Source organism: Oncorhynchus mykiss, chromosome 13, assembly GCF_013265735.2.
Source record: "Oncorhynchus mykiss isolate Arlee chromosome 13, USDA_OmykA_1.1, whole genome shotgun sequence".
Classification (NCBI taxonomy): Eukaryota; Metazoa; Chordata; class Actinopteri; order Salmoniformes; family Salmonidae; genus Oncorhynchus; species Oncorhynchus mykiss.
Window position 1 is genome coordinate 20,388,322 of NC_048577.1, and position 27,971 is coordinate 20,416,292.

Sequence of the window (27,971 nt, forward strand, 5' to 3'; positions counted from 1 at the left end):
ACAAGGATGTGCCTGCATCACCCAGAGCCTGGAGTTGTCTGCTCCATCACTGAGATATAAGAAGGGGTGGGAGGTGTCTCTCTCTCTCTCTCTCTCTCTCTCTCTCTCTCGCTCCCTCTCACACACACAAACACTCCCTCTCTCTCTCCTTCTCTCCCACACACCCTCCTTCCCTCATTCTTAGTGATGATGAATACTGAATCGTATGATAAGGGAGATTCCCATTTTATAGCCACACATGACGACACTCAATATGAATCTATCTCCACCTGTTCGCCAAATAGACACCGGTAATCTATTTGTCAACACAGCTGACAAACAGCTGAACGCATCATCATATCTATAGCATCCCTGACTTCCCTGGCAGTGTGTGTCACTGTGTACATATTCCTGGAGGATCAAAGAGCAGCCTGGTCCCTCATCCACTCTCCTGGCTGACCCCGCTGGAACACCAGGGGTTAATCCATCGGGCGCACGATTTTGATGGATGCCCAAATACAGGCGGATTAACCCTCATCCCGCATCATCCTCTCTCCTCTTTGCGCTGCAGACACACACGCACACTAAAACACACACAAAGACACACACAGACATACACAGCAGTCCCTGCCGCCAACAGATGTGCACTCTCATCACTCCACAGGCACAACAGTTACATTAGCATCTCCACCAGCATACTGAGGGGGAATCACAGAAAGAGAGAGAGGGAGAGAGAGGGGGTAGAGGTTGAGGAGCAGGGGTAATCACCATCAGTCAGAAAGAGAGAGCGAGAGAGAGAGTGGACAGTGAGAGCGAGAGATGCTTTACAGAGGAACTGTGGAGCGAGCAAGAATGTAACAGGCAGACAGAAGGAGGAGTGCAGGAGAGAGAGAGAGAGAGACACAGAGGAAAGCCGCTCTTTTTCTTTCCCCTTCCACACACTACTACACCTGCTCTCTCTCTCCGCCCCACCTTGCCCCAGACCCTCAATATTGGGCTGTTCCCTCACTCCCCTCCTCCCTCTCTGCCTCCTCCTGTCGTACACGCTAGCGCTTGTTTCGGGCTGGGAGTGTGGCGCACCTCTCTCTAATCTCGGTTGGTTTTGTCTCTCACTGCTCTGCTGCTGCTCTCACCGGGGACTTGTCGTCGGGAAACGGGAATACAAACATGGGAGTGACAGGCAGATTGACTGCGGACATGATGGGAATGGTAGTGGGATTGAGCGGGAACGCCACTGGATTTTCCCAACAATTCCCTCTCCCTCCCACCGACATGCAGGATTAACCAGGAACACCAGTTGGATTCCCCCAGTTCCCATCGGAGGTAGAGAGTATGATTTTTATCCGTGTGTGTTTGTGTGTGTGAGGAGTGTGTGATTATGAGGCACAAATGAGCACGGTGTGTTGTGTGTCTGAGACAGTCCTACAGATGATCGACTCCCCCTTGTCATTACAGTAGACACCTGCTGGAGCACCTCAGCCTGTATGACTACGACTGGAGAGAAGAAGAAGAGACATAAAGAGAGATGAGAGAAGAGGCTTATGAGGCTTTCCAAGCCTCGGCCAAAATGTGACATTTATTTGAGGATTTTGAAAAAGGTCAAGACTAGAGATTATAAAAGAGGGGGGTATTAGTATATGGCCCCCCCAACGGGAGTGGATTTGAGAATGGGCCCTGTTTGGCTCCTCTTGTTGCTGCTCACACCCCTTCTTTCAGCACAGGTTAGCATAGTTTCTGAATTGGTGACTACAGCCGAGTCAGAGGACCCAACGTCATCCGTTGTGAGTGCTACAGGGGAGTCGGGCATCCCCTACAGCCCTGATCCCTCAGGGTCGGTCACGACCCCCTCGGAAGCCCCAGAGGAGGACTGGACGCCGGCAGAGGTCTTTCTCTACAGCGGGGACAACTCCGTCTTGGAGATAGTGGAGTGCGACCGGGCGTACAGTCTCACGGGTCAGAACGGCCCCCTGCCGCGAGGGTTCTATGGCCCCCTCCGACCGTCCATGGATGCCCTGGCCAACACGGCCAACTTCCTCAACATGATCCTCCAGGCCAGCGACCTGCGAGAGAGCAGTGTGCGAGAGGACATGGAGTGGTACCACGCCATGGTGCGCGCCCTTCTGGAGGCCGACCCCCTCATCCGGCAGGCCCTCCTCACCTTTGACGCCGACCCAGCCTCCACCGCCCCCCAGCTCGTGCTCCGCGCCTCCCGGAACCCTGCCCCCCCCAGGTACCAGAACATCCTCCTCCAGGACCTCTCTAGCCAATGGGAAAGTCTGCACCTCCCGGCCCCCGCACCCGACGACACCTGGTTCAGCAGTTTCAAGTTTCCCGCCTCCTCAAACCAGCCCACCTCAGCCCTATCTAAAAGAGTCCTCCTCAATGACCTCAGCACCCTGGACACGCCCAAATGGGTGCAGGGCGATAGCTATGTGACCAATCGCAGCGGTGTGCGCTGGGCCAACGGGCCATTCCTAGAGTGTGAGGACGGCCGCTTCCTGCCGGGCTGGCTGCTCACCCTATCCACTTCCTTCTACGGCCTGAAGCCCGACCTCAGCCCTGAGTTCAGGTCAGTCAGGGCCCTGGCTGCGTCTAAAATGGCACTCTATTGCTTATATAGGTTTTGACCAAGTGTCACCCTATTCCCTATTTAGTGCACTACTTTTGACCAGGGCGAGTTGGGCGAGGGCCCTGGTCAAAAGTAGCACACGACATAGGGAATAGGCTGCCATTTGGACAAACCCATGTCTCTCTCTGTGTCTCAACTGATGACCTCATTTGAGGTAGATAGGTTTAGTACCATCATCAAGGACTATGATGGCTCCAACCCACTACTCCTGCCCCCAGTAGGCTATAATTCACGTTTCGTGCCTGGCTCTAAAAATATCTGGCCCCAGCAGTACTAGGGCCTATAGTAGTAACCAGAGAGCCACACTGTAGATACTTTGATAAGCATTTGAAATAGCAGATATGATTGAATTACCCATTGCTGGATACGATCTGACATTTCAAAGTAAGGCCCTTTTAAAGGCCAAAGAGGTTGATCTAGAGAAAATGTCAAGCTCCAGGCGATAGAGTTGAATACAGATGATTCAATTACAATAATAATATATTTGTTCCCATAAAAGGTCCTGTTGTTGTTGTTTATGTTGCTATTTGCTATTTGTTTGTGTCCAGTTAGTTTCCAGGATATTCTCTGTTACTGAAATGGATGTTTCTCTTTGTGTGTGTGTGTGTGTGTGTGCGCGCGCGCTCTTGTGCCAGGGGTGTAATCCGTGTGGATGTAAACGTACAGGGCTTTGATGTGAACCAGTGTGCCACGGGGGACGCTTGGTTTGCCAACACACACCAGTGCAACCGCACCACCATGGAGGTAAAGAGACTCTCAAAAACATTTAAGCCCTGGAAAAACAGTAACTGGAACCTCAAACTGTTGTTGAAGAGTTACAGAACCTCTTGTCTCTGACCAAAGGCCTAGATTCAATCAGATCAAGCGTTAACCGGTGACAGCGTTGGAGCTGTCAAATCCGTGAGCAGCTGCTCTTGATCATTGCCACGAAGCCACACCCCTCCCATCCGCATTACAGTGGGTTTTGACCAAAGGCCACACCTTCTCTTGACAATGCTTTGCTCCAATGCTTCGCTATGATTGAAGTTTTTATAAAGTAGAGCAGAGCTCAACTTTTTTCTACCGCTCTGCTAGCAGGGTTCTCGCCGCTCACCTTCTCACCATCCCCCGCCCGTTTCTCTGCATGCCCTCGGTGAAAATGAACGGGAGCACAACTTCTCCAGCTGAATTCGTCGTTGGTGAAACCCCTGCATTAGAAGTTGAGAACGAGAAAGTGTAGGCTACATATACATAATTACGTTCAAATTGAAAGTCATTCAACAAAATAATGAGGATTTCTATCAGCCTAATCGAGGTGTAGAGCTCACATTCCAGTGTTGGAACTTGTAAACAGGGCTGCACTGGAATTATCTTAATGCTACTCCATGCACCCAATGGCAATGTCTGCTGTAGATATAATGCCAGGAGCCACTTGTGGATTTGACCGCTCTAAAGCACTTCCACCCCCGATAATGCCAAAACAACCGCTATGCGGATGTCTGCTACAGCGGATCTGATTGAATTGAGCCCTAAATCTCCTAGAACCAAACCTTGAGTGGGCTGGCCAGCTACTCTGTCACAAGAGACGGGCAAAACCCCCTAACTGGCTAAACTCAACTCCACGATTTACATTGGAGTTGAGGGTACTGGAGCTCCGACGTCACATAAAATGTTGATTTGATTTGATTCAAAACTGCTGATTAAATCACCCAAAGAATAGCCCACAGTTACACAGAACAATGTCTTGTGTAATTGCGGGCTATTCTTTGGGGGCTAAAATCTGCCGTTTTTGAGCCATCCACACTAGTCACCGCGCAACTCCATCGTAAATGGTGGAGTTGAGTTGAATAAGCTACAATACTCCAAACCCTAACCTATATACTTTTGTAAGTCACCATATAGGCAGTATTTACAGTGCCTTGCGAAAGTATTCGGCCCCCTTGAACTTTGCAACCTTTTGCCACATTTCAGGCTTCAAACATAAAGATATAAAACTGTATTTTTTTGTGAAGAATCAACAACAAGTGGGACACAATCATGAAGTGGAACGACATTTATTGGATATTTCAAACTTTTTTAACAAATCAAAAACTGAAAAATTGGGCGTGCAAAATTATTCAGCCACTTTACTTTCAGTGCAGCAAACTCTCTCCAGAAGTTCAGTGAGGATCTCTGAATGATCCAATGTTGACCTAAATGACTAATGATGATAAATACAATCCACCTGTGTGTAATCAAGTCTCCGTATAAATGCACCTGCACTGTGATAGTCTCAGAGGTCCGTTAAAAGCGCAGAGAGCATCATGAAGAACAAGGAACACACCAGGCAGGTCCGAGATACTGTTGTGGAGAAGTTTAAAGCCGGATTTGGATACAAAAAGATTTCCCAAGCTTTAAACATCCCAAGGAGCACTGTGCAAGCGATAATATTGAAATGGAAGGAGTATCAGACCACTGCAAATCTACCAAGACCTGGCCGTCCCTCTAAACTTTCAGCTCATACAAGGAGACGACTGATCAGAGATGCAGCCAAGAGGCCCATGATCACTCTGGATGAACTGCAGAGATCTACAGCTGAGGTGGGAGACTCTGTCCATAGGACAACAATCAGTCGTATATCGCACAAATCTGGCCTTTATGGAAGAGTGGCAAGAAGAAAGCCATTTCTTAAAGATATCCATAAAAAGTGTCGTTTAAAGTTTGCCACAAGCCACCTGGGAGACACACCAAACATGTGGAAGAAGGTGCTCTGGTCAGATGAAACCAAAATTGAACTTTTTGGCAACAATGCAAAACTTTATGTTTGGCGTAAAAGCAACACAGCTGAACATCACCCTGAACACACCATCCCCACTGTCAAACATGGTGGTGGCAGCATCATGGTTTGGGCCTGCTTTTCTTCAGCAGGGACAGGGAAGATGGTTAAAATTGATGGGAAGATGGATGGAGCCAAATACAGGACCATTCTGGAAGAAAACCTGATGGAGTCTGCAAAAGACCTGAGACTGGGACGGAGATTTGTCTTCCAACAAGACAATGATCCAAAACATAAAGCAAAATCTACAATGGAATGATTCAAAAATAAACATATCCAGGTGTTAGAATGGCCAAGTCAAAGTCCAGACCTGAATCCAATCGAGAATCTGTGGAAAGAACTGAAAACTGCTGTTCACAAATGCTCTCCATCCAACCTCACTGAGCTCGAACTGTTTTGCAAGGAGGAATGGGAAAAAATGTCAGTCTCTCGATGTGCAAAACTGATAGAGACATACCCCAAGCAACTTACAGCTGTAATCGCAGCAAAAGGTGGCGCTACAAAGTATTAGCTTAAGGGGGCTGAATAATTTTGCACGCCCAATTTTTCAGTTTTTGATTTGTTAAAAAAGTTTGAAATATCCAATAAATGTCGTTCCACTTCATGATTGTGTCCCACTTGTTGTTGATTCTTCACAAAAAAATACAGTTTTATATCTTTATGTTTGAAGCCTGAAATGTGGCAAAAGGTTGCAAAGTTCAAGGGGGCCGAATACTTTCGCAAGGCACTGTAAGTAGTAGTAGTGGGTATTGTGACATCATATGATTCATATAAATGCATTCGTCAACCCTAACCGCTTTAAATAGCTTTACTCTCTCTCCATCTCTATCCTTCACCTGTTACTTCATTTACATTTGTGTCTTCCACTCAACCCCTCATCCATTCATAGTTGTCCTCCTCTGCTCCTCCTTTACCTTCACCCCCAATTTATTCCCCTTCTCTTGTTTGATCATCATCTGTCCTTTCCGACACAATCCTCTCCCTCTCATCCTGCCCTTCTGTTTAAAGATAGCTGTGCTGGGTGGCGGAGGGATGATCTGCAGGATTAAGATGATAATCCAGCCATGAACGACAACCTTCCCCCAATCCCCATGCACCCATCACTCATCTGACAGGCAGAAACAGAACACAGGAGCACGCCCATATCCCAATCTCATCAGCATCATCCCCTCTCTAGTCTCATCCTGTCCCCTCATGGAACATCCAGAGACAGGTCAGAGGTGGAACAAGAGAGAGATTGATTTCCAGGTAGAATGGGATGTTTTATTAGAGATTATTTAATTTCCTACAAAAGGAGTTCATTGATTCATGTTTAATTGCGGGCTAAGGCCTCTTTTAAAAGGGGAAGAGATGACTTGCATTATTAAAATAATAATACTGTATTTAAACTATATGATCTTATGATCTAGCTACACTTAAATCAAGTGATTTGATACCTTTATCAGGTTTTTTCCAAAGGCAAACAGATGTCTTTCACTTTCACTTTGTGTGTGTGTGTGTGTGTGTGTGTGTGTGTGTGTGTGTGTTACATACAAATTACTCACCAAGTCAATTGTAAATCCATATAACAGTCAACTAAGAAAAATAAAAACACCTCTCTCAATCAAAATGTCATAACGCAATAAAAAAAACATACAATGAACCATATTAGATAGACACTCAGTAAGAGTCAAGCCATAGAGCAAATACGCCTCTGGAGTGAGCTTGATATGTACATCATGAGGCTTTAAAGTGCAGGTCCATGCTATGTCTACCAACCGGCTGACTTATTAATTACTTGCTATGTATGCCATCTCCATCTCAGAATTAAATTGCCTTCATGCCTGAGTTCAGTTAAATCCATGGAACATACAAATATTTAACCCTTTCAGTAGAAACGCGTTTACCCCGCCCACCTGAGGATTTGTCTTTTTCAGGCATCTATTTCCTGTGTTTGAGGGGTGAAAATCCACTTGTCACTTAATTCTCGCTGGATTGATACCTTTCATTTGAATCCCCCGACTCTTTCATACTCTTGCTTGTGCCTGTCGTTTTTTCCCCCGTTAACGTTACGACCGTGGAAATGTTTGTTCTGACCTGTCAAACACACCCCGGCAATGGCTGTCATGGGCTCAATGGGATACGTTGTCTTTCTGTTGAATCTGTATGAACGCTAAAGCTTCGTCAGGGATTTAACACACCGTCTCGACGCTTACGTCACAAGAAAGAGAAGAAAAATAACCTTCTTTTGATGGGTGTTATTTTTTTGTGGAATTGAAAAAAAGGAATCATTTTAATACAGTTGAAATGTTTACAAATTAGATGCGCTGAAGTGAAACCAACTTCAGAAAATGAAGACTCGAATTATAGTGATATTATGTCTGATCTCGCCAACAATGTGTGTGTGTGTGTCTTCCTACGTGTGTGTGTGTGTGTGTGTGTGTGTCTTCCTACGTGTGTGTGTGTGTGTCTTCCTACGTGTGTGTGTGTGTGTGTGTGTGTGTCTTCCTACGTGTGTGTGCATATGGGATTTCACTGGTAGAAAAGGGGTAATGCTCTTGGTAGCAAAGCATTACATATCCATTTAGGTTTTAACTTAGATTAACACGGAGGCGAGAGGCAAACGTCCAAATGGGTGTTTCCTTGACTGAGTGCAGCTGTGCTGGGAACCATCATGGTGGAGAAACTAACACCAGGCTGGCTGAGAGAACATGTGGAACACACTCCATCTCCATTAACTCGAGAACAGCCAAGCATGTCAGTCCAATCAGGCATAGGCAAATACAGTCACCTAACTGTAACAATTCATACCAACAAAGCCCTATTTATCATAACAAGAGAACAGTGTTTTTTTGGCCATTTTCACACAGAAATGCTGATATTACAGCAGCAGCAGATAATGATGCCTTGGTTGCATTGGCTTTTTCTGACGTCCACAGCTGTTTACAGATGGAAACATTGCAGATATGCCAAAGAAAAACTATTACTTGCAATTGAATTGTTTTTTATTCCTCTAGGAGCTCCCCGTTCAGGTGTGGAGTGGGGATATTGCAATAATGATAAAGTCCTCCTAATACAGACATGTCAAACTCGACACCTCACGGACCCTATTCATCCTTGGTATCAATCAGGGACAATGATTGAACAAAACCCAAACTACCCTTGTCCTTGTACTGTGATGTGAACTTAAATCCCCACTGCTTTTACTACCTTCCAGTGTGAGCCAATCACAGGCCAGGGATTCAGATTGGGCCAGTACTGCTGTCGCTGCAAAGAGGGATACTACAGCCCCCCAATGGACGGTAAAGTAGACACACAGGCTTGCATCCCAAATGGCACCCTATTCCCTTTATAGTACACTACTTTTGACCAGAGTCCACAGGGTAGTGCACCCTGAAGGGAAATTGGTGCCATTTGGGATGCATTCAAATAATCAAGAACACTTCTATTCAATGTTTGTCTAAGAACTTTACTTTATATAAGACCCTGGTTAATGTGATGTAATCTTTTGACTTGTAAGCCAAAAACAGCTCTAAGACAATACTTAAAGATTCATTGTCGTCACTGTCCAGCTGTCTTTGTTTCTATCCCCGTGTGTGTCTAATACAGAAGGTGGTGCTCTGAACGGCAGTGGTGGGGAGGGGGGTGGCGTGTGTTACCCGGCCCTGCCCATCTGTCTCCCCTGTTGGCCGGGCTGCAGGCGCTGCGAGGACGGCACCCCCTGTTGGGTAGAGGAGGACTGGTTCCTCAGAGCCGGGGTGCTGGCCGTCCAGGGCTTCTTCATGCTGCTGGTGTTCATCAGCATGCTGGTGGCCTACCAGTTCAGATGCAGCAGGGTGAGTGAGTTCTAGTGGGTGAGAGGGTCATATTCATTAGGGTACACTGTAGCAAAATGTATTGCAACGGAACATTTAAATGAGTGCTTCTTGTTGGACAAGTTAAGGTAGTCCCTCGCTGTTGCAGTATGTTTTCTTCCGTGTGGTGCCTAATCAATACACCTCTGGAGTAACTCTAACAGTTAAGGTTAATGGTAGAGAAATATGATTCTAGATCTGTGGTTAGGGGCAACTTCTACAACAAGCCATCATTGATGGCTAACTGTTCGGTTTCATCATGAAGATCTCACTAGTCTTCAAGTTTCAATGTTTATTCGCAGTGCTACTTGAGTCGATAATTAGAAGGAAATTGACATGAAGCTCTGCTAAAAGTAACAATTAAGTTGTTCCCTCATTCTTTTGAAACACTGTCAGTGCTAGAATATTGCTTCCTTGTATATAGCATATGCTGAAACTCTGCTCTGTGGCTCTATTACAGGTAATCTAGTCATCTTGATGTCTTCTGTCATTACTCATCATAATCGTTGTCACTCTACATAAGAAATGTGGAAATACCTAACTCAGGGCTCTGAGCTTGAATTTAAAAAAACGTCTCAAAGTAGGAGTGCTGATCTAGGATCAGGTCCGCCCTGTCCATATAATATTATTCACCACGATCTATAAGGCCAAATGAATTCTATATCAGCACTACTCTAAGAATCCTTCTGAATATGAGCCCCGAGTGTCAACATGAATTGAACATCTTAAGCCATGTTCTATGTGACAGCTTACGAATGAATACATTTATCCAATATCAGATACAGTAAGGCCAACATACAGGTAACTGCCAAAATAAAGGAAACACCAACATAAAGTGTCTTAATAGGGCGTTGGGCCACCATGAGCCACATCAGCTTCAATGCACCTTGGCATAGATTCTACAAGTGTCTGGAACTCTATTGGAGGGATGCAACACCATTCTTCCATGAGAAATTCCATAATTTGGTGTTTTGTTGATGGAAAACGCTGTCTCAGGCACCGTGCCAGAATCTCCCATAAGTGTTCAATTGGGTTGAGATCTGGTGACTGAGACACACACACACACACACACACACACACACACACACACACACACACACACACACACACACACACACTTAAACCCCCTATACTCCTTTGATCCCCCTCTTTCAAAGTCACTGAGATCTCTTCTCGCCATGGTAGCCAAACTACTGGGCAACTGGGCATTTTATACAAGCATGATGGAATGGGACGTTTTTTTTTAAAGCATTGCTTAATTAACTCAGAAACCACACCTGTGTGGAAGCACCTGCTTTCAATATACACAAGTTTGGGGTCACTTAGAAATGTCCTTGTTTTTTAAATAAAATCACATTTTTTGTCCATTAAAATAACATCAAATTGATCAGATTAGCCTTAATGAAGCTGCCAGTTGAGGACCTGTGAGGCGTCTGTTTCTCAAACTAGACACTCTAATGTGCTTGTCCTCTTGCTCAGTTGTGCACCGGGGCCTCCCACTCCTCTTTCTATTCTGGTTAGAGCCAGTTTGCTCTGTTCTGTGAAGGGAGTGGTACACAGCGTTGTACGAGATCTTCAGTTTCTTGGCAATTTCTTACATGGAATAGCCTTCATTTTTCAGAACAAGAATAGGCTGACGAGTTTCAGAAGAAAGTTCTTTGTTTCTGGCCATTTTGAGCCTGTAATCGAACCCACAAATGCTGATGCTCCAGATACTCAACTAGTCTAAAGAAGGCCAGTTTTATTGCTTCTTTAAACAGCACAACAGTTTTCAGCTGTGCTAACATAATTGCAAAAGGGTTTTCTAATGATCAATTAGCCTTTTTAAATGATAAACGTGGATTAGCTAGCTCAACGTGCCATTGGAACACAGGAGTGATGGTTGCTGATAATGGGCCTCTGTACGCCTATGTAGATATCCCATTAAAAATCAGCCGTTTCGAGCTACAATAGTCATTTACAACATTAACAACGTCTTCACTGTATTTCTGATCAATTTGATGTTATTTTAATGGACAAAAAATGTGCTTTTATTTAAAAAACACGGACATTTCTAACTGACCCCAAATTGTTGAACAGTAATGTACTTGTACCCCTCATTTGCTCAAGTGTTTCCTTTATTTTGGCAGTTACCTGTATATCTTCATGTATCATCGCATTACAGCAGGGGCATTAGTATAATTGTACCTCCCCCTGGCCATTCTTCCTCTCTAAGATAGTGCTCCACGGCCCTAGTCTCTGCATACATCAACACATGTAGAGTTAAATGGTTAAACGCGGAGCCACGATGGTCCACAGAGACATCGGAAATCAAAGCACTGTAAAATAAGCACATCATACTGAACCAATCACGTTTCCTCAATTCCTCTCTCCCCCCCCCCCTCCCCTCACTTTCAATCTCCATTTCCACCTCTCTCTCCCTCATCCACCCCTTCCCTCTCCACCCTCATCAACTGCATCCTTCTCGCCGTTGACCTCTACCTTCCCTCTTCTCTGCCCTCCCTCCCCCATCTCTCCCCCTCACCTTCCCTCTCCCCCACATCCATCCCTCCTCTCTACCCTCCCTCCATCTCACCTTTTCCCCTTCCCTCTGTCTACCTCACCTCCCCCTATAGAGGATTCGGGCATCGGGTCTCCTGCTTTTGGAGACCATCCTGTTTGGCTCTCTGCTCCTGTACTTCCCGGTGAGTGAGATAATATATGAGCGAGTGAGTGAGTGTGGAGATAAGAGCGCTCTTTTCAGATCACTGCGTTGGGTTGGGGATTATATTGTAATGGAGGATTTAGATTGGTGGTGGGGAGGGGGAAGGTTGCAACCCAAAGGCACCCGTATAGACCCTGGTCAAAAGTAGCGCACTATATAGGGAATAGGGTGCCATTTGGGAAGCAACCAATGTATTCGTTGCATAACTCTGCTTTACTCGATGGCCGAGGATAGGTTATCAATCACTTGTGTGATTCATTATCCCAATTAAGTAGTCGTTGCTGTCAGAGTGTGCGCAACTGGTCGAAGGAAGTCAGGTGCAGGAGAGCAGAGATGAGTGAACAGGCACACTTTAATCAGGCAGAGGAAAACAGCCAGAAGCAACTGCATCACAACACTCCGGCCCAAGGAAAAAACGATAGCGCACAAATCACACAAATAGGTACAAAATAACAAAACCACGGGTTACAACAATACCCGGTGCAAAACCAGTCTGTAGCGTCACACACGTAACGAACGAACAAAACCACACACAGACATGGGGGGAACAGAGGATGTGTGTGCCAGGTGTGCGGAAAAACACGACAAAACAAATGGAAAATGAAAGGTGGAGCGGCGATGGCTAGAAGACCGGTGACGTCGACCGCCAAACGTCGCCCGAACAAGGAGAGGGACCGACTTCGGCGGGAGTCTTGACAGTTGCACAACTCACCCACACGTGTATCTACCCTGAATCATTGATCAAAGTATCCCGTTCAAGCCAATGGTAAATGATGGGGGCATGTGATCATATTACTTCGCTCGCTAGTACACAAGGTTGAGTTACATATGTGCGATATACACATATTAATGTGTTCCCTTCCTCCGTTCAAAACGGAGGAGCTTTGCTGTGTTCCCACTTCACTACGGTATCACAGATGCACTAAAGAAACACCTATGGGGGGATTGAGACGCTAAAAGGCCGACACAAAGGTGAAATTCCTTTCAATCTGCTGTAACTGTGGAGCGTTGGCCCAGACAAAAGGGCAACCGAGGGACAGACTCTCTCATCTCTGTAGGGCATCACCTGGGGGGGTCACACATCGCCCCCTTTAGCCCTCCAGCCATTTGATCTACTGTTGCCGCGGTCACCGACCTAGAGCACACATACGAATCCACTCATGTACACACACAGTCCTGTACACTGCGCATTTCTGTACACGTTCTGTACTGTTGTGTACAGTTGTGATTACTAAGTGCATAATGTGTCTCTCCACTGAGGAAGGTAGAAATGTTCTATTTCAACACATTCTAATCAATTATGGTCCTGTATTATTTTTTTTATCCACAAAGCCTGTTACCTATTGTAACTACAAAGACAAGGTAAACTAAGCTCACGGGGAGTGATTTCGCGTGATAGATCATCTGCTAATGCCTCTCTCTCTATCTCTCCCCGTCAGGTTTTCATCCTGTACTTCAAGCCCAGCCCCTTCCGATGCATCCTGCTTCGCTGGGTGCGACTTCTGGGCTTTGTCATCGTCTATGGAACGGTAACACTGAAGATATATAGGTCTGTACTACCGCACTCTCTCACTACTACATTTCACGTATCGTCAGTATCACCGCACGGGTATCCCCTCTCTATAGTCAGGTCGATCAATATGTTGTGAGCTCTTTCTCTGAACTCAGATCAGTTTCTATGCTGTAATGTAATTCAAAATGTGTCAAAAAGTGTCTGTGTATGTTTTATCTCTGAGGAACGAGTAACATCGAGTCAACTTCCCACACATACAGGGTTCTCAAGGTGTTCCTGTCGCGCACAGCCCAGAGAGTGCCCTACATGTCCAGCATACACCTGCTGAGGTTGCTGGGAGTCATGGTTGTGACCGTCAGCTGGTTCCTGTGTGCGTGGACCGCGGGCGTTCTACAGAACCGTGACCGTAACGTTCCGTTACTGATCATAACGAACACGTCGGATGGTCAGGGCTTCAGCCTCTGTGACCTAGACCGCTGGGACTACATGATGGCCGTGGGTGAGTGGATCAATCTAATTGAAAAAGAGGGTTGTTGGTGTTTTCCAGGTGATACAGAGAAAATAATCTATATTGAAAAGATAAACTCCAGCACACGGGCATTCTTGTGTCGACCTATTGACCAAAACCAAAAATCCAGTGAATGTTACTGTTATCGATTTGGCTTTTTCTGTCTGGCTACAAATCACATTCCTGATTGAGGTCAGAGGTAAAAATCAATTTACAAACATGATTTTGAGCTCAACAACCCAGACAAAATAACACATTACTGCCTGACACTACTTGTGTATGAGAAGAGTATAAACGTTATGCCTGTCTCTTTGTCTGACTCAGCCGAGCTGATGTTTCTGTGCTGGGGCAGTTTACTGTGCAGTGCTGTGAAGCCAGTGCCCTCAGCTTTCCACGAGCCTCGCTACATAGGTATCGCCATACACAACGAGCTGCTGCTATCCTCCATGTTCCACCTGCTACGGTAACCAGCGTACATGATCCTCGGCTCTAAACAGAGGCAGTAAACCGGGATAAAGCCAATGATTTATAGCGTATAGGCCTACACTAGATGACTAACAGGGGGCGCTGTTTTGAAGCCACTGCACCTCCATCTTGGCACTCCCCCACCGTTGTGAAAAATATTTTGAAAGCTGTAGAAATGTATTTATTCATGTCTTTTGTACAATACGTTTATTTTATTACAGACACAATGCATACTTTCAATTATATTATGTGAGCTAAACATTTAAAAAATAAAATAAATAAATAACATGTTCCTTAATAAATTATAATTTTTGTAAAGTTCTGTTACTGTTCCCACTACAACAAAAAATACCTAAATTCATGTAATTCTGTCCTTGAAACATTTAATTCCTATGGAGGACTGCTTCTTCTGCGGAGTGCCAATATGGCTGACCGGTGGCTTCAAAGCCTCTGATTGGCTAATACATAGCATCAGCAATCCAGGGTTTATATATATCATTGGATAAAACATGCTTATTCACCATGAGAAACGCATATTGTATAGGGACATATAACATGTCTTCCTGTTTTATATTTTCCTTAGGTTTGTCATGCCCTCTCTGCATCCTGACTGGATGCTGTTGCTGTTCTTCACCCATACGCACGTTACTATCACTGTGACACTTGCCCTGCTCTTCATGCCCAAGGTACATGGCAATTTTCTTCCTCAAGCAATGTAAGTATAAACCTGTCTCTGACACATAATAACTACTCTCTGTGTGTATTCTGTAGTTCCTCCATGTGTCGAGGGCAGGGAGAGAGGAGATTGCAGAGGAGGTGTATGAGGATGAGGTGGACTTGCGGCGATCCGGCTCGTACCTCAACAGCAGTTTTACCTCAGCAGTTTGGAGTGACCACAGCTTGGACCCCGATGACATTCGGGTAAACTCCCTTTCTGCCCTGGACCCTTACTAATTGACCATTTCTATTCAGGCACTGTCTAGGCCAAGACGGGAAGAAATGATTCAATAGAATTTAAACCTTAGTAAAATAAAACAATTGTAAACATTGAATTACTGCTATAACCATTTGTAGGATTACTTTATACTAATTTAAAACCAATTAGACTCTTCATTATAAACTTAGACATAAAAAGCCCTGTGTGTATTTCACAATATGTGGCCTGGCATAGACCTGACCTGTGTTTTCTCCTCCTCCTGCCCCTTCTCTTCTCCCTAAACTTGCTCTCCTTAACAATAACTCTTCCCCAACTAACGGTTCCCAATGGTTTTCCCTCTGCTCACTCATACCAATACCCTCCCTAATTCCCTTTATCCTTCCTTCTCTCTTCCTTTTCACCTGAAACCAGGATGAGCTGAAGAAATTGTATGGTCAATTGGAGGTCCACAAGACCAAGAAGATGACAGCAAACAACCCCCACCTGCAGAAGAAGCGCATCTCTCGGCGCGGGCTGGGCCGGTCCATCATAAAGCGTATCACTGAGATCCCAGAGTCCATGAGCCGACAGTGCAGCCGTGACGGCAAAGAGGTCAACCTGGGCAGCAGGGATGTTACGCACGCCGAGTCCTGTAAGAGAGCGCCAGATACTTTTAGCATAAATTACAAAGATGAACCAGTAAAGCAGCCTTCACCGGTGCTGCGTAAATCTCAAAGTGACTATGACTATGTAACCGATAAAGACCCCTCCTTGCACGACACCATGTTAAGGGCGAATCTAGCTAAGAGATGCTCACAGCGCTCTGAGACAGACTCGCTGGATATCGCACCATTGGTCTGTAAGTCGGCCAGTGCCCAAAACCTTACAGTCGATAACAATCTCCTGCTTCCTGGACCTACAAAGCTACACAAGTCACTGAGTTTAGCGTCCAGTAAAGCCCACAGTCTGGAAGACACCTACCGGGTAGGCAGAAATACTCCAGGCGAGCAAAGGCAGTCCCAACAGGATATCGCTATCAAGGACCAGACCTCAAGTGCCCTTGTGCAATCCCAGTCTTATGACAAAGCCGAAGTGTGTCCCTGGGAGCTGGCGGAGGAACGCCCTGCCAATAAGAACCAGCCACACGTTACCTTTGCTCCCTCTGAGGAAGAACCACAGAGCCCAGAGAGTATATCATCACCAATACTGAAACATATTTGCCCCTGGGACCATTTACCAGTTCCTAACCCAGCAGAAAGTCCTGCTGGGGATTCACAAGGGGGAGAGGCAGATTGCGAGTCCCCGAGACCCCAGGCTCCCATCTCCACTAGTGTACCTGGGTCCCCAAAGGCCGCAAACGACACGCGGGTCTTCTCCTTCCGCTCTTCCACCCAGAAATGGCTCTCTGTCAAATCTTTCGTAGGATCTGTGGATGCAAGCATCAAGGAAAAGGCCAAAAAGGAGACAGCAGGAGATACGGTAAAGAAACAGGACTCAATATCACGAAAGAGCCAAGGGAGTGTAGCCGCCATCGCCGTCATCGCTGCATTAAAATTAAAAACTCCAAGCACTTCAGGCGCAGAAGCGAAATCGCAAAGTGTTTCAAACTTGGAGAAGAAATGTGGTGTTTCAAGCATAGACAAGAGGACACAGCAAAAAAGAAGTATGACAACAGGAGATGTGAAACCTGTCCTCGTGAAACAGGCTGCAATCAGACTGTCCTCAAGTGATTCCTCTGAAAGAAGTCCTAGGAGAATAGTGGTTGTACAGTCCACTGTCTATCCCTGGGACTCAGAGGACATGCAAAAGGACAGTGTGTATGAAAACGTGTTCATCTCAAGGGAAAACACTGCACATCGCACAGCTAAGACTCCTTCCACTCACAGAAGAGGTAGCCAAATTAGGCCTGCTCTGAGTTTTTCCCAATCAGAGATTTGCCCATGGGATGTTCCTGCTTCCTCCCAGCAGGCCCCACAGAGACAACAGAGCACCACAGCAGACATTTGCCCGTGGGAGGTGGAGGAACCAGAGGAGGATCCAAAGGCGCCTGCACGTGTCAGTGTATGTCCTTGGGAATCAGAAGAAGTATTTAAAAGACAGGAGAGTGTCCTGGGAGATGTATGCCCTTGGGAAGCTGATGTTTCCGCCATCCCAATTACCTCAGCGTCCAAACAGTCTGAGAAGACACCAGAGGGTCTGAACAGGAAAGCAACAGATGTATGTCCTTGGGAAACTGATGAAACCCCACAGATTTCTCACGGCCTGAAACCCCAAAAGAGTGTACGGGTTGATGTCTGCCCTTGGGATGTGGGGGATTCCTTCCCTGAAAAAGTAAAGGTGCCGATTATTTATGAAAATGTTAATCCACAGGAGGACAAGGGATTACGTAATGTGCCACCAAAATGTCAGGAGACAATACATGCCAATGTCTGTCCATGGGAATCTGAAGAGACACCAAAATCCCAAGACAGTGAACGGGAGAATGTCTGTCCTTGGGAACCAACAGACACGGCAAGCATGGGGAAACAAGATGTACAAACAAAAAGCACAGAGCAAGCTAAATCTGCATCTGAAAAACTAAGTGTCCCCTTAGCAAAAGCATGTCCATGGGAATTCCCTGACCCACAGAAAGATTTGACAGTACTTTGTCCTTGGGAAGAGGAGAGTACAATGCCACCCATAACCATAAAGATCACCAAAAGATCATTTTCCCAGGAGACCACTGTGGCAAAAACAGACATTTGTCCATGGGACATTGGTGACCAAGAAAAGACAGATGGAAAAGACAGCCCTTGTACAAATGTTTGTCCTTGGGAAACTCAAGGCAGAACTCAAGCTGATCCAAAAAAGACTGACAGCATCCAAGTAAATATTTGTCCTTGGGAGACTGAGAAACCAGAGAAAACAGAGCAGCAAGACAGCAGTCCGGCTATTGTCTCCATAGAAACAGGAAAGACTAAAAGACAAGACAGCCTTCTAGCAGATGTTTGTCCTTGGGAAACTGGGGCAAATGATGAGCCAGACAAGACAAAAAGACGAGATGGCACTCAAACGGACGTTGGTCCATGGGAAACTGAGGAGCCAAAAAAGACAGAGGAGAAAGATGGTGTCAAAGTTGATGTTTGTCCTTGGGAACCTGGAGAGACAGACAAGACAAATGGACAAGACAGTACTGAAGCAGATATCTCCAAGGAAACACAAAAAGAGAAAAGACGAGACAGTGTTCGAGTTAATATTTGTCCTTGGGAAACTGATGTCCCCGAAGAACCAGAAAAGATGAAAAAGCAAGACAGTGTTCGGGCAGATGTTTGTGTATGGGAAACTGGTCCAGCTGAAGAGTCAGAAAATACTCAAATCCAGGACAGCACCAAGGCAGACATTTGTCCATGGGAGACCAGGGATCCTATAGAACCAGAGAAGATAAAAAAGCAAGAAAGTGTCCGAGAAGAGGAGAGTACAATGCCACCCATAACCATAAAGATCACCAAAAGATCATTTTCCCAGGAGACCACTGTGGCAAAAACAGACATTTGTCCATGGGACATTGGTGACCAAGAAAAGACAGATGGAGTATCATGGGAAACTGATGAACCAGAAAAGTCTGCAGAGAAAGAGGAAACTATCCTTGCCAGTGGCAGACAGGACGTCACAGAGACCCAGGGTGCACTCTCTATGGAACAGGGCGACGCTGCAGAACCTGCAGCCGGCAGCACGCAGGGGGCAGAGGCAGCCAAAGCTAACGTGCCCCTGGCTCGGTGTGATGCTATGTGCCCTTGGGAGATGGAAGAGACCAAACCACCATCATCCCCCTCATCCATCACAGAACACGACAATAACTCGGACATTTTTACATGGGATCCTGAAAACATTCCCGAAGAGGAAGAGGAGGAAGACGATGCCGAAAGTGCTGCAGAAGCCTTCGTCTTCCCATCTGACTTGTAAATGCCAGACCTGTCAGTTACTGGCTGGAACAAGAATGTCTCAGTGGGTTGTTACACCTGATTCACTGACTGGGTCACTGTGCAAAGATGTCCTATAGCGGGGGGGGGGGTAATGAATCGGACAGGACCTCTGCACACTTGAATGTAGCAAAGGCCCCTGGACTGTCCATCCATAACACTCCCCAGAAAGACATTGCTCCACAAGCAATACACCCCTGGGCCAGGATCTGCAAATGCTCTGCCCACCAGAGGTACACCCCCCCCCCCCCCCCCCCCCACCCCCTCCCAGGTTCTCAATCAGAGAAAGTATCTGGATGCAGTCCCTCTTCTTCTTTCCACTTTGACCCAATTTTAGATAATGAATATTGTTTTCTGTGTCTCTTTGTGTGTTTATAAGTGACAATGCGCTCTTCTGTAATCACACAGTTAAAACCCCATCGCCATGGCTGTAAAAGGTTGACAACGCGTTTAAAAAAATAACAGCCCGAGCCTTACGAAGCTGGCGATAACTCCTTATAGACACACAGGGAAATAATCTACACCAGACCAGTGCTCCTTCAGCTTAACTGGGAAGCACATCCAGCATTTTTGGGAATCACTGATTACAATGGTGGTGATGCATGTCCTTTTTGTTGCCTGCTATAAACACATTCCAAACACTTTAAGGACAGCTTTCCAGCTGTAATATAAATCTGTGCTTTTTTCAAAGTCAATTGTGTCAATTAGACAGTCGTGGCTACAAGGACATCAAATTTAATGTCAGTTCTGTAGATCAACAACATGATCACGTCCCCGAACTTTAACAGAGAACTTAAAATCGTTCTAATTCAATACTGATTGAGCTATAATCTGTTATTTTGAATAATTTACAATAGCAATTTTATTAGCGGAATAATAAATACATATTTTTAAAAAAACGTGTGTGCATTTTGAGGATGCACGACCCAAACTTTCTTCACATTCTTTTTTTTAAGCATACAACTCAACTTGGAAACAGTTGCCCTAAAAACAACTGCACCTCAGAATAGTCCCATTGAAACTGTACATAAGGCCATTGTCATTGATTTATTCACCATTTCCATGCTTTATTTACCAAATGTATCCATCCATATTTGACACATCTCCTCATTCAGTGAAAATGAAAATGTTGTGCAGTGGTGAGATCGTCTTCATGCTTTGCCTCGTGTTATCCGCAATGGACCACCTTCGTTTTGTGAGTGTTTTTTTTTATGCATGTAAGGTGTTTTTTGAACGGGTGTGCTATGTCTTTTTGTTAAATAGAATCAAATACCATCATCATTACACAATGAATCCTTTTTGTATGCATGTTGAAAAGTATTTCTGTTGATTTCAGTTATTTTTGTATGTATTGCCGATGAAAAGTACAGATTATTCTGATATAAAATGTACATTCACTGAAATCCAAAAAGTTATGAAAAAAAGGGAGGTGACATTTTATTTTTGTATTTTTTAAATTAACATGTAATATATGCACCATTGAAATAAACCATACAATCTCTACAGATCTGGACAATGTGGATTATTTGAAGTGTTTGAGATATACAAGTGTAAGGTGTAACAAAACAGTGTATTTTTATATAAAAAAGCAGAAAACTAAATGTAGCTTCATGGTTTCTGAAAAAAAATGAGAACGTATGTGTTGGCCCAGAATTACAGCTCCCAACTGTGGTCTATTTGTGCCACTGCACAGCCTTAGGCTTAGGCACTTCATAGTTGAGCCCTTCAAATTCCTCGCCTGGCTTGAGCTCCGGGCCAGGGATCATAACAGTCTGAAAAAGAGGAAATAAAAGCCAGTGAGCAGAAATTACAACCACAGACAAATGGGCTCTCATATTCGCTTTTGTGTACCATACAAGTTACTGAGAAATCTAAGGCCAGTCCTAAAACTGTCTGAGACAAAACACAGATGGTAAATAACAGAGATTCAGTACATTAAAAATCATTTAAAATCCGTTCAGGTAATGAACTGAAAATGTATTCAGGAATTTCATTAGTCATCTAATCATTTTCTAATCAACCCTTTGGTAAACAGTGTTAAAGGGGCACATCACCACTTTTTAACCACATTCATTTGTGACGTGCCCCTTTAAGATCAGTAAACTTGCTATAGACTCCTATGAAAGGTCACCTTGACGATGGGTTCCTTCACTGGGGCCCAGGCTGGTACTATCTTGCCATGTAACCTCCACATGCCGTATGGGTTGACGAGGTGCCTCTCCAGAACCAGGTACTCCAGCACATCCCTGGGCTCCTCTTCGCTCCCCATCATCAGTCTGCCGAAGCGGTCGTAGACAGCCAGGGTCTAACCACCAGAACACACAAGTTAACCATTTAGGAATGATGTTAATTCAGGTAACACAACAAGGTAACACAACCCTTACTGAGGATAATGGTGAAACGATGACGTAAACAGAGTGGTTACATTCAGCCATAAGAGTGGGACAGATTCAGCGGGCAGGAAAAAAGAGAATTGGTTCACTCATTACTACATTGGTTCACTCATTACTACATTGGTTCACTCATTACTAAATTGGTTCACTCATTACTAAATTGGTTCACTCATTACTAAATTGGTTCACTCATTACTAAATTGGTTCACTCATTACTAAATTGGTTCACTCATTACTAAATTGGTTCACTCATTACTAATTGGTTCACTCATTACTACTATGCTAATGAAATGTGAATGTTTGAGTCTATTAATAAATGCAGACCCTTATAGCTAAAGCTAAGCATAGCGCCATTGTCTCCTTTTAACGTTTCAAAATGTGGGATTCCATAGTACCCAACCTGTGTGTTATATACTTGTTTAAAGGCTTGTCGTGACAGTATTCCAACATGACGACAACCATTTTCGGAGTGACAGACCGTGTGTTTGCGACTGTCTGTCTCACCTGTCTGGAGTGCATGCGCACCGTAACCTGCCCATACAAGTTGCCTTTGCTGACCATGTCTGGGCAGCGGGCGTGCACCACCTTGGGCGGCTCCAGGGACTCCACGAAATGCCACCGCAGCGTCTTGTAGCGGTTCCCCCTCACCATCTCCTGCACAGGATGGACAGACAGTGAGCTAATGCCATCTAAGCTAAAAGAGCATCCCAAAGACCAAACACAACAAGTAACTTGTAGGTTATAACATAGGTTACAAGTATAATTAACATTTGATCATACTATTTCTTTGTAAAATACCTGGTTAATTCTGTACCGTAAAATTAAGTACAATAGGCTTGGGCCCATGTGAGGTCGGTATGTGCTAGCCCACTACTTATAACTAAGAAATGTCAAAGAGATGATATCCAAGTCAGGGCTGCAGCTATGCATTTGGTTTGCTAACTGGCTAGATGTCGTCAAGATCAAGCTTCTTGCTTACAGCAGAGACATTCAACTCCCTCCTGGATCAAGAGCCCTGTTGCCTAAATTGTTTTGAGCGTTTAAAAACAGAGCGCCATGTGTGCACTTCTGGTAACACCGCATACCCCAGTACGGTACAAAAACGGTATGACAATCTATATACCGCACAACCCTAAAGTGCAACCACACACACACACACACACACACACACACACACACTATTTGCAGCAGCAGCAATTTTCATGACATGATAACACTGGGATTGTATCAGTGCAAATAGAACTGAGAATAAATATACATGGTGAAATAAATAGCCTGTGTATTGTATAAACAATAACAGTTAAGCAAGTGTACTGGTGATGGTGACAATAACTGCCTGAAGGAGAGAGAACTTACAGGGTAACATCTTTCTGTCACAAGGGAGTGAAGTTTCTCCTTGTTAAACCTGAAAACACACAGACAGAAGAAGGGTGATACACTTAAGAGCGACTGTCCCTAAAAAGCCATTTCTTGTTTTGATAGCGACCTGTGGCATCGATGGCAAAAACATTTATTCTGGTGTCAAAATTTACTACAAAGTGTAAATAGGATCATTTTGGTCATCAAGTAAGTCTCGACCAAAACTGAGATTTGTGAGATAGCAAAAATGGTATGTCATTGAATGAATGGGACTGTAACAGTTTTCCTTGGGTTGTGTTTATGGGTACTGCCAAAAGCTGGCAGCACCCAAAAAGTAATCATCGATTTGGAGCGCAGCTGCACACGACCAGATTTTAATGCCCATGGTCATTTAAAAAAAACATTTGATATACCTATGGGGCTAGTTAGGGACCATGGGTAAAATACACACTGTACAGTGCATTCGGGAAAGTATTCAGCCCCCTTGACTTTTTCCACATTTTGTTACGTTGCAGCCTTATTCTAAAATTGATTAAATGCATTTTCCCCCCATCAATCTCCACATAATACTCCATAATAAGAAAAAACAGGTTTAGACATTTTTGTAGATTTATTCAAAATAAAAACCTGAAATATCACATTTACATAAGTATTCAGACCTTTTAAATCAGTACTTTGTTGAAGCACCTTTGGCAGTGATTACACCCTTGAGTCTTCTTGGGTATGATGCTACAAGCTTGGCAAAACTGTATTTGGGGAGTTTTTCCCCATTCTTCTCTGCAGATCCTCTCAAGCTCTGTCAGGTTGGATGGGGAGCGTCGCTGCACAGCTATTTTCAGGTCTCTCCAGAGATGTTGGATCGGGTTCAAGTCCGGGCTCTGGCTGGGTCACTGAAGGACATTCAGAGACTTGTCCCGAAGCCACTCCTGAACTGTCTTGGCTGTGTGCTTTGGGTCGTTGTCCTTTTGGAAGGTTAACCTTCGCTCTAGTCTGAGGTCCTGAGCGCTCTGGAGAAGGTTTTCATCAAGGATCTCTCTGTACTTTCCTCCGTTCATCTTTCCCTCAATCTTGACTAGTCTCCCAGTCCCTGCCGCTGAAAAACATCCACAGCATGCTGCCACCACGCTTCACCATAGGGATGGTACCAGGGTTCCTCCAGACGTGACGCTTGTGCCAACGAGTTCAATCTTGGTTTTATCAGACCTGAGAGTCCTTGTTTCTCATGGTCAGAGTCCTTTAGGTGCCTGTTACTGAGGAGTGGCTTCCGTCTGGCCACTCTACCATAAAGGCCTGGTTGGTGGAGTGCTGCAGAGATGGTTGTCCTTCTGGAAGGTTTTCCCAGCTCCACAGAGGAACTCTGGAGCTCTGTCAGAGTGACCATCGGGTTCTTGGTCCTGACCAAGACCCTTCTCCCCCGATTCCTCAGTTTGGCCGGGAGGCCAGCTCTAGGAATAGTCTTGGTGGTTCCAAACTTCTTCCATTTAAGAATGATGCAGTCCACTGTGTTCTTGGGGACCTTCAATGTTGCAGACATATTTTGGTACCATTCCCTGATCTGTGCCTCGACACAATCCGGTCTCGGAGCTCTACAGACTATTCCTTTGACCTCATGGCTTGGCTTTTGCTCTGATATACACTGTCAACTGTGGGACCTTATATAGACAGGTGTGTGCCTTTCCAAACCATGTCCAATCAATTGAATTTACCACAGGTGGACTCCAATCAAGTTGTAGAATCATCTCAAGGATGATCAATGGAAACGGGATGCACAGGAGCTCAATTTCGAGTCTCATAGCAAAGGGTCTGAATAAGGTATTTCTGCTTTGTAGTTATGGGGTATTGTGTTTAGATTGTTGAGAAAAAAAATAGTATATAATAAATTTTAGAATAAGGCTGTAACGTAATAAAATGCGGAAAAAGTCAAGGGGTCTGAATACTTTCTGAATGCAATGTCCATGGGACAATATTTTAAACGTCAATAGCTCCTTATTTCAATGACAAACTATAAATTGTAGAAATTGATACACAAATATTGAAAGCATTTATTGAGACAACTAAAAGATGCACAAAATGAAAATATTGTCCCATTTACATTTTATAAATTATTCACAGTCACCAACTAGCCCCAGGCTATCCAATGTCAAACCAACTTTGCCACGGTCACACACTAATCAGCTGAAGCTAATTGGCGAAAGAAGGTGGCTAGCACTAGCTAGCCTAGGCAACTTCAAGACAAGACCTGGTTAGACTGTTTCAAGTTACTGTTGAATTTTATTAATGAGCCAGCTGAAAAACTAAGCCAAATCAGGTAGTTCAGATTTACAAACAAGATGAGCCTAAACAGACTTACACAGCAAGCTATATCAGTGAAAGCAATATATCCATCATGAGCACAGTGAGCCACTATCTCAATTCCAGTAGAAATGCCTCACTGGAATAACTGGGGACACCACTCACCCCTTTCACAGATCATCTTTGCCTGGTAGCCAAGAGTGTAAGCAGGATAGGGAGCAGTTGATTTGGGTCATATGAGAGTGAGTGTATCTCTTACTGTGTGAGAGCATTGTGCGCGTCAACGAAGATCTCCTGAGCTTTCACTGGGAACGCCTTTGTGGTGAACTCAGCGTCATGCTCTTTGATCTTGCGTATCCTGCAGTGGAGAGAAGGTTTGGTGTTCCCACTTTAAATGAACTACAACTTTTAAGGCTTCATAAACCCTTTATTAGGCTTTCATGAATGGACTATAAAGCCTTTATAAAAGTTTGTTTAAAGTGTAACCGGGTTTGTTTCAATGCCAAAGGCGTTAATGCAATATAAGAGACAAATAGGTACTCATTCTAAGTCTAATACTAACAGAGAGTAAGAATATCTAAGGAGTACATGACAGACAGTCTTTGCTAGCTGGGAGTATTTGAGTGTGTGTGAAAGATAAGGAAGGATCACTCAATATCCTACAAAAAGATAAACAATGGGGCGGCGGTCAATGTTAGAGTGTGACACAGGAAGACTGTCTCACGCTAGCTGGGAGGCAGCACCCTGTTTGATCTGCTCTGTGCGCTGTTTCAGACCCTCTTTGGACAGACTGGAGAGACGAGCATCCCCTTCTGGGGGGATATAGGGATCAAACACTCCCGCTGTGGTAGTGGAAAGGAGAGAAATATTGGTTATTGTGACTATGTATATTATGCTAATACTGTACTGGTCTAGTTTGCTTTTAGAACAAGTCTGCAACATGTATTCTCAAAATGGCTCATAAGTCTTACACTACCGCTGATATGCAGTCATCAGCAGTAGTGCCAGACTGTCTGACATTTTGAAAAGTGTATGAATGCACATAAACAGGTCTGTACCAGTGCAGGCGATGTTGATGGCTCTCTCCATGTACTCCTGCCTCAGGACAACACCTGCCGCTCTGGCTTTGGCCTCCTGGTCTGCCGAGACTGCCGCCTTCCCTTTTATCCCCACTGCCGGGGGAATGAAGTAGCGCTTCTTGGTCCTTACCGGGACAACAAAGGGCAGGGGATACCGTACCTCCAGCGAAGCTTCTGCATTCTGCACGAGGGGAAAGCAGGTGGATTAGATCAGAAATCATGAAGTACCAGTCTATGCATAAAGGTTATAGCACACTTTGTTCATGTGGTTTGCAATTCATGGAGATAAGAGAATTGCACATCATTATCAATTGGTTATTATTGTATGGTTAATATCATATGATGGCACATTCGTTATGTATTTAGTTTAACAAACAACTTGGTTTTGGACATAAATACAAAAATCAGATGACGCTAGTCAAAGAGACTGAAGAAAACAGTGTTATAAAATGCAATTATGACATCTTATTGAGTTACACGCGTTTTAGGGTGGCTACGGTGATTGATTAATGAGTATAAACTAGCGAGGTAGCTAAACTGGTTTAAAACTTAGTCAGTTGAAAAATTGAGTGTTTTAGCAAGAGTTGCCTTCCAAAAAGATCTGCTTGCTGGGTTTAGCTAGGTTAGCTAGCTAGCTACTGCTGATTATAAACCTACAGCTTTTTTCGGTGTCATTTTCTGGGGCTGAGCAGTCAACATTTCAATGAATTATGTGTAATTTATAGCTAATGTAATCCATATTCTCTCAAATAATACCTTCAAATTGCTGAATCTCATCCGATGCAGAGGTAGTAATGCCCTCCTCATGGACATCGCCATATTTGCTGTCAGACTCAGTTTGAGGTGTGTTCAAGAACAATATATCTGCGCTGTGCTGCGTATTGTTACGATTCTTCTTGCAACGTTTTGGGGGTCACTTTGGCTATTCTGCCTTGCTCTGCATTTTAGAATAAACTATTTCTTGTTTAGGTTTTTTTTATAATGAGAATCTGCTTTCAGTTATTGTTGATATATAGTTCAAAGATGTTTAGATCAGAAGACAAAAAATCTACAAGGTGTGGCCAAATGTTTAACTGTTGTAACAAGGCAGAGGGCTCCATTTTGCTCTGCATTGACATGATTGGTTGATGGTAGGTGAGGGCGGGCGGGCGGTCCTGTATAAACACAAACTCACTTCCTTGACAATTTCCTTCACAACAGCTCTGCGCTGCCCCGCAAAGCACAAGAAGTATGAATGCCCTGACTTGCATAGCCGGTAAATGCTGACCGCAGTGCTGCACTGCCAATGCAGACGTCAGAATGACCATGCAGCGCATTTGATATGGCCTCTGCAGAAGTCAGTGCATTCATAGTTTTTGCGCTTCCCTAAGCATCTCAGAGCTGCTCTGAAATAAGCTGTCAAGTGAGTTTGTATTTATACAGGACCTCATACCCGCACCTACCATCAACTAATCATGTCAATGCGAAGCTATATGGAGCAATACTCAATTGTTACAAAATTTGAGGCGCACAGTGCAGTACGGAGCGCAATTTGGCTACTGCTTGCCT

General features: G+C 44.7%; 2 protein-coding genes across 2 annotated transcripts; one reads left to right on the forward strand and one right to left on the reverse strand.

Annotated features, from left to right (window-relative positions):
• The first annotated feature begins 569 nt into the window (after window positions 1–569).
• Window positions 570–20,803, forward strand: LOC110485885 (probable G-protein coupled receptor 158). The gene is made up of 12 exons (XM_021557090.2): window positions 570–1,302; window positions 1,435–2,548; window positions 3,244–3,352; window positions 8,599–8,683; window positions 8,991–9,217; window positions 11,851–11,919; window positions 13,379–13,488; window positions 13,713–13,951; window positions 14,285–14,423; window positions 15,009–15,111; window positions 15,197–15,346; window positions 15,774–20,803. The coding sequence occupies exons 2-12, from the start codon at window positions 1,617–1,619 to the stop codon at window positions 19,281–19,283; spliced, it is 5,673 nt and encodes a 1,890-aa protein (XP_021412765.2). The 5' UTR covers window positions 570–1,302; window positions 1,435–1,616; the 3' UTR covers window positions 19,284–20,803.
• Window positions 20,337–27,529, reverse strand: mrpl45 (mitochondrial ribosomal protein L45). The gene is made up of 8 exons (XM_021557091.2): window positions 27,180–27,529; window positions 26,403–26,604; window positions 26,069–26,186; window positions 25,604–25,702; window positions 23,050–23,098; window positions 22,198–22,347; window positions 21,432–21,605; window positions 20,337–21,072 (listed from the first exon to the last, which is right to left on the reverse strand). Exons 1-8 carry the CDS (start codon window positions 27,240–27,242, stop codon window positions 20,974–20,976), a joined length of 954 nt encoding a protein of 317 aa, XP_021412766.1. The 5' UTR covers window positions 27,243–27,529; the 3' UTR covers window positions 20,337–20,973.
• Between the last annotated feature and the right edge of the window lie 442 nt (window positions 27,530–27,971).

Bases quoted from the DNA above. Each gene is read 5' to 3' on its own strand.
- LOC110485885 (XM_021557090.2), top strand. From the start codon at position 1,617: ATGGCCCCCCCAACGGGAGTGGATTTGAGAATGGGCCCTGTTTGGCTC. The intron at 13,952-14,284 runs GTGAGTGGATCA...TGTCTGACTCAG, and splicing joins GGACTACATGATGGCCGTGG to CCGAGCTGATGTTTCTGTGC. The intron at 15,112-15,196 runs GTACATGGCAAT...TGTATTCTGTAG, and splicing joins CCCTGCTCTTCATGCCCAAG to TTCCTCCATGTGTCGAGGGC.
- mrpl45 (XM_021557091.2), bottom strand. From the start codon at position 27,242: ATGGCGATGTCCATGAGGAGGGCATTACTACCTCTGCATCGGATGAGA. The intron at 26,605-27,179 runs GTATTATTTGAG...CCCCTCGTGCAG, and splicing joins TGAGATTCAGCAATTTGAAG to AATGCAGAAGCTTCGCTGGA. The intron at 21,073-21,431 runs GTGACCTTTCAT...CCTCTTTTTCAG, and splicing joins TGAAGGAACCCATCGTCAAG to ACTGTTATGATCCCTGGCCC.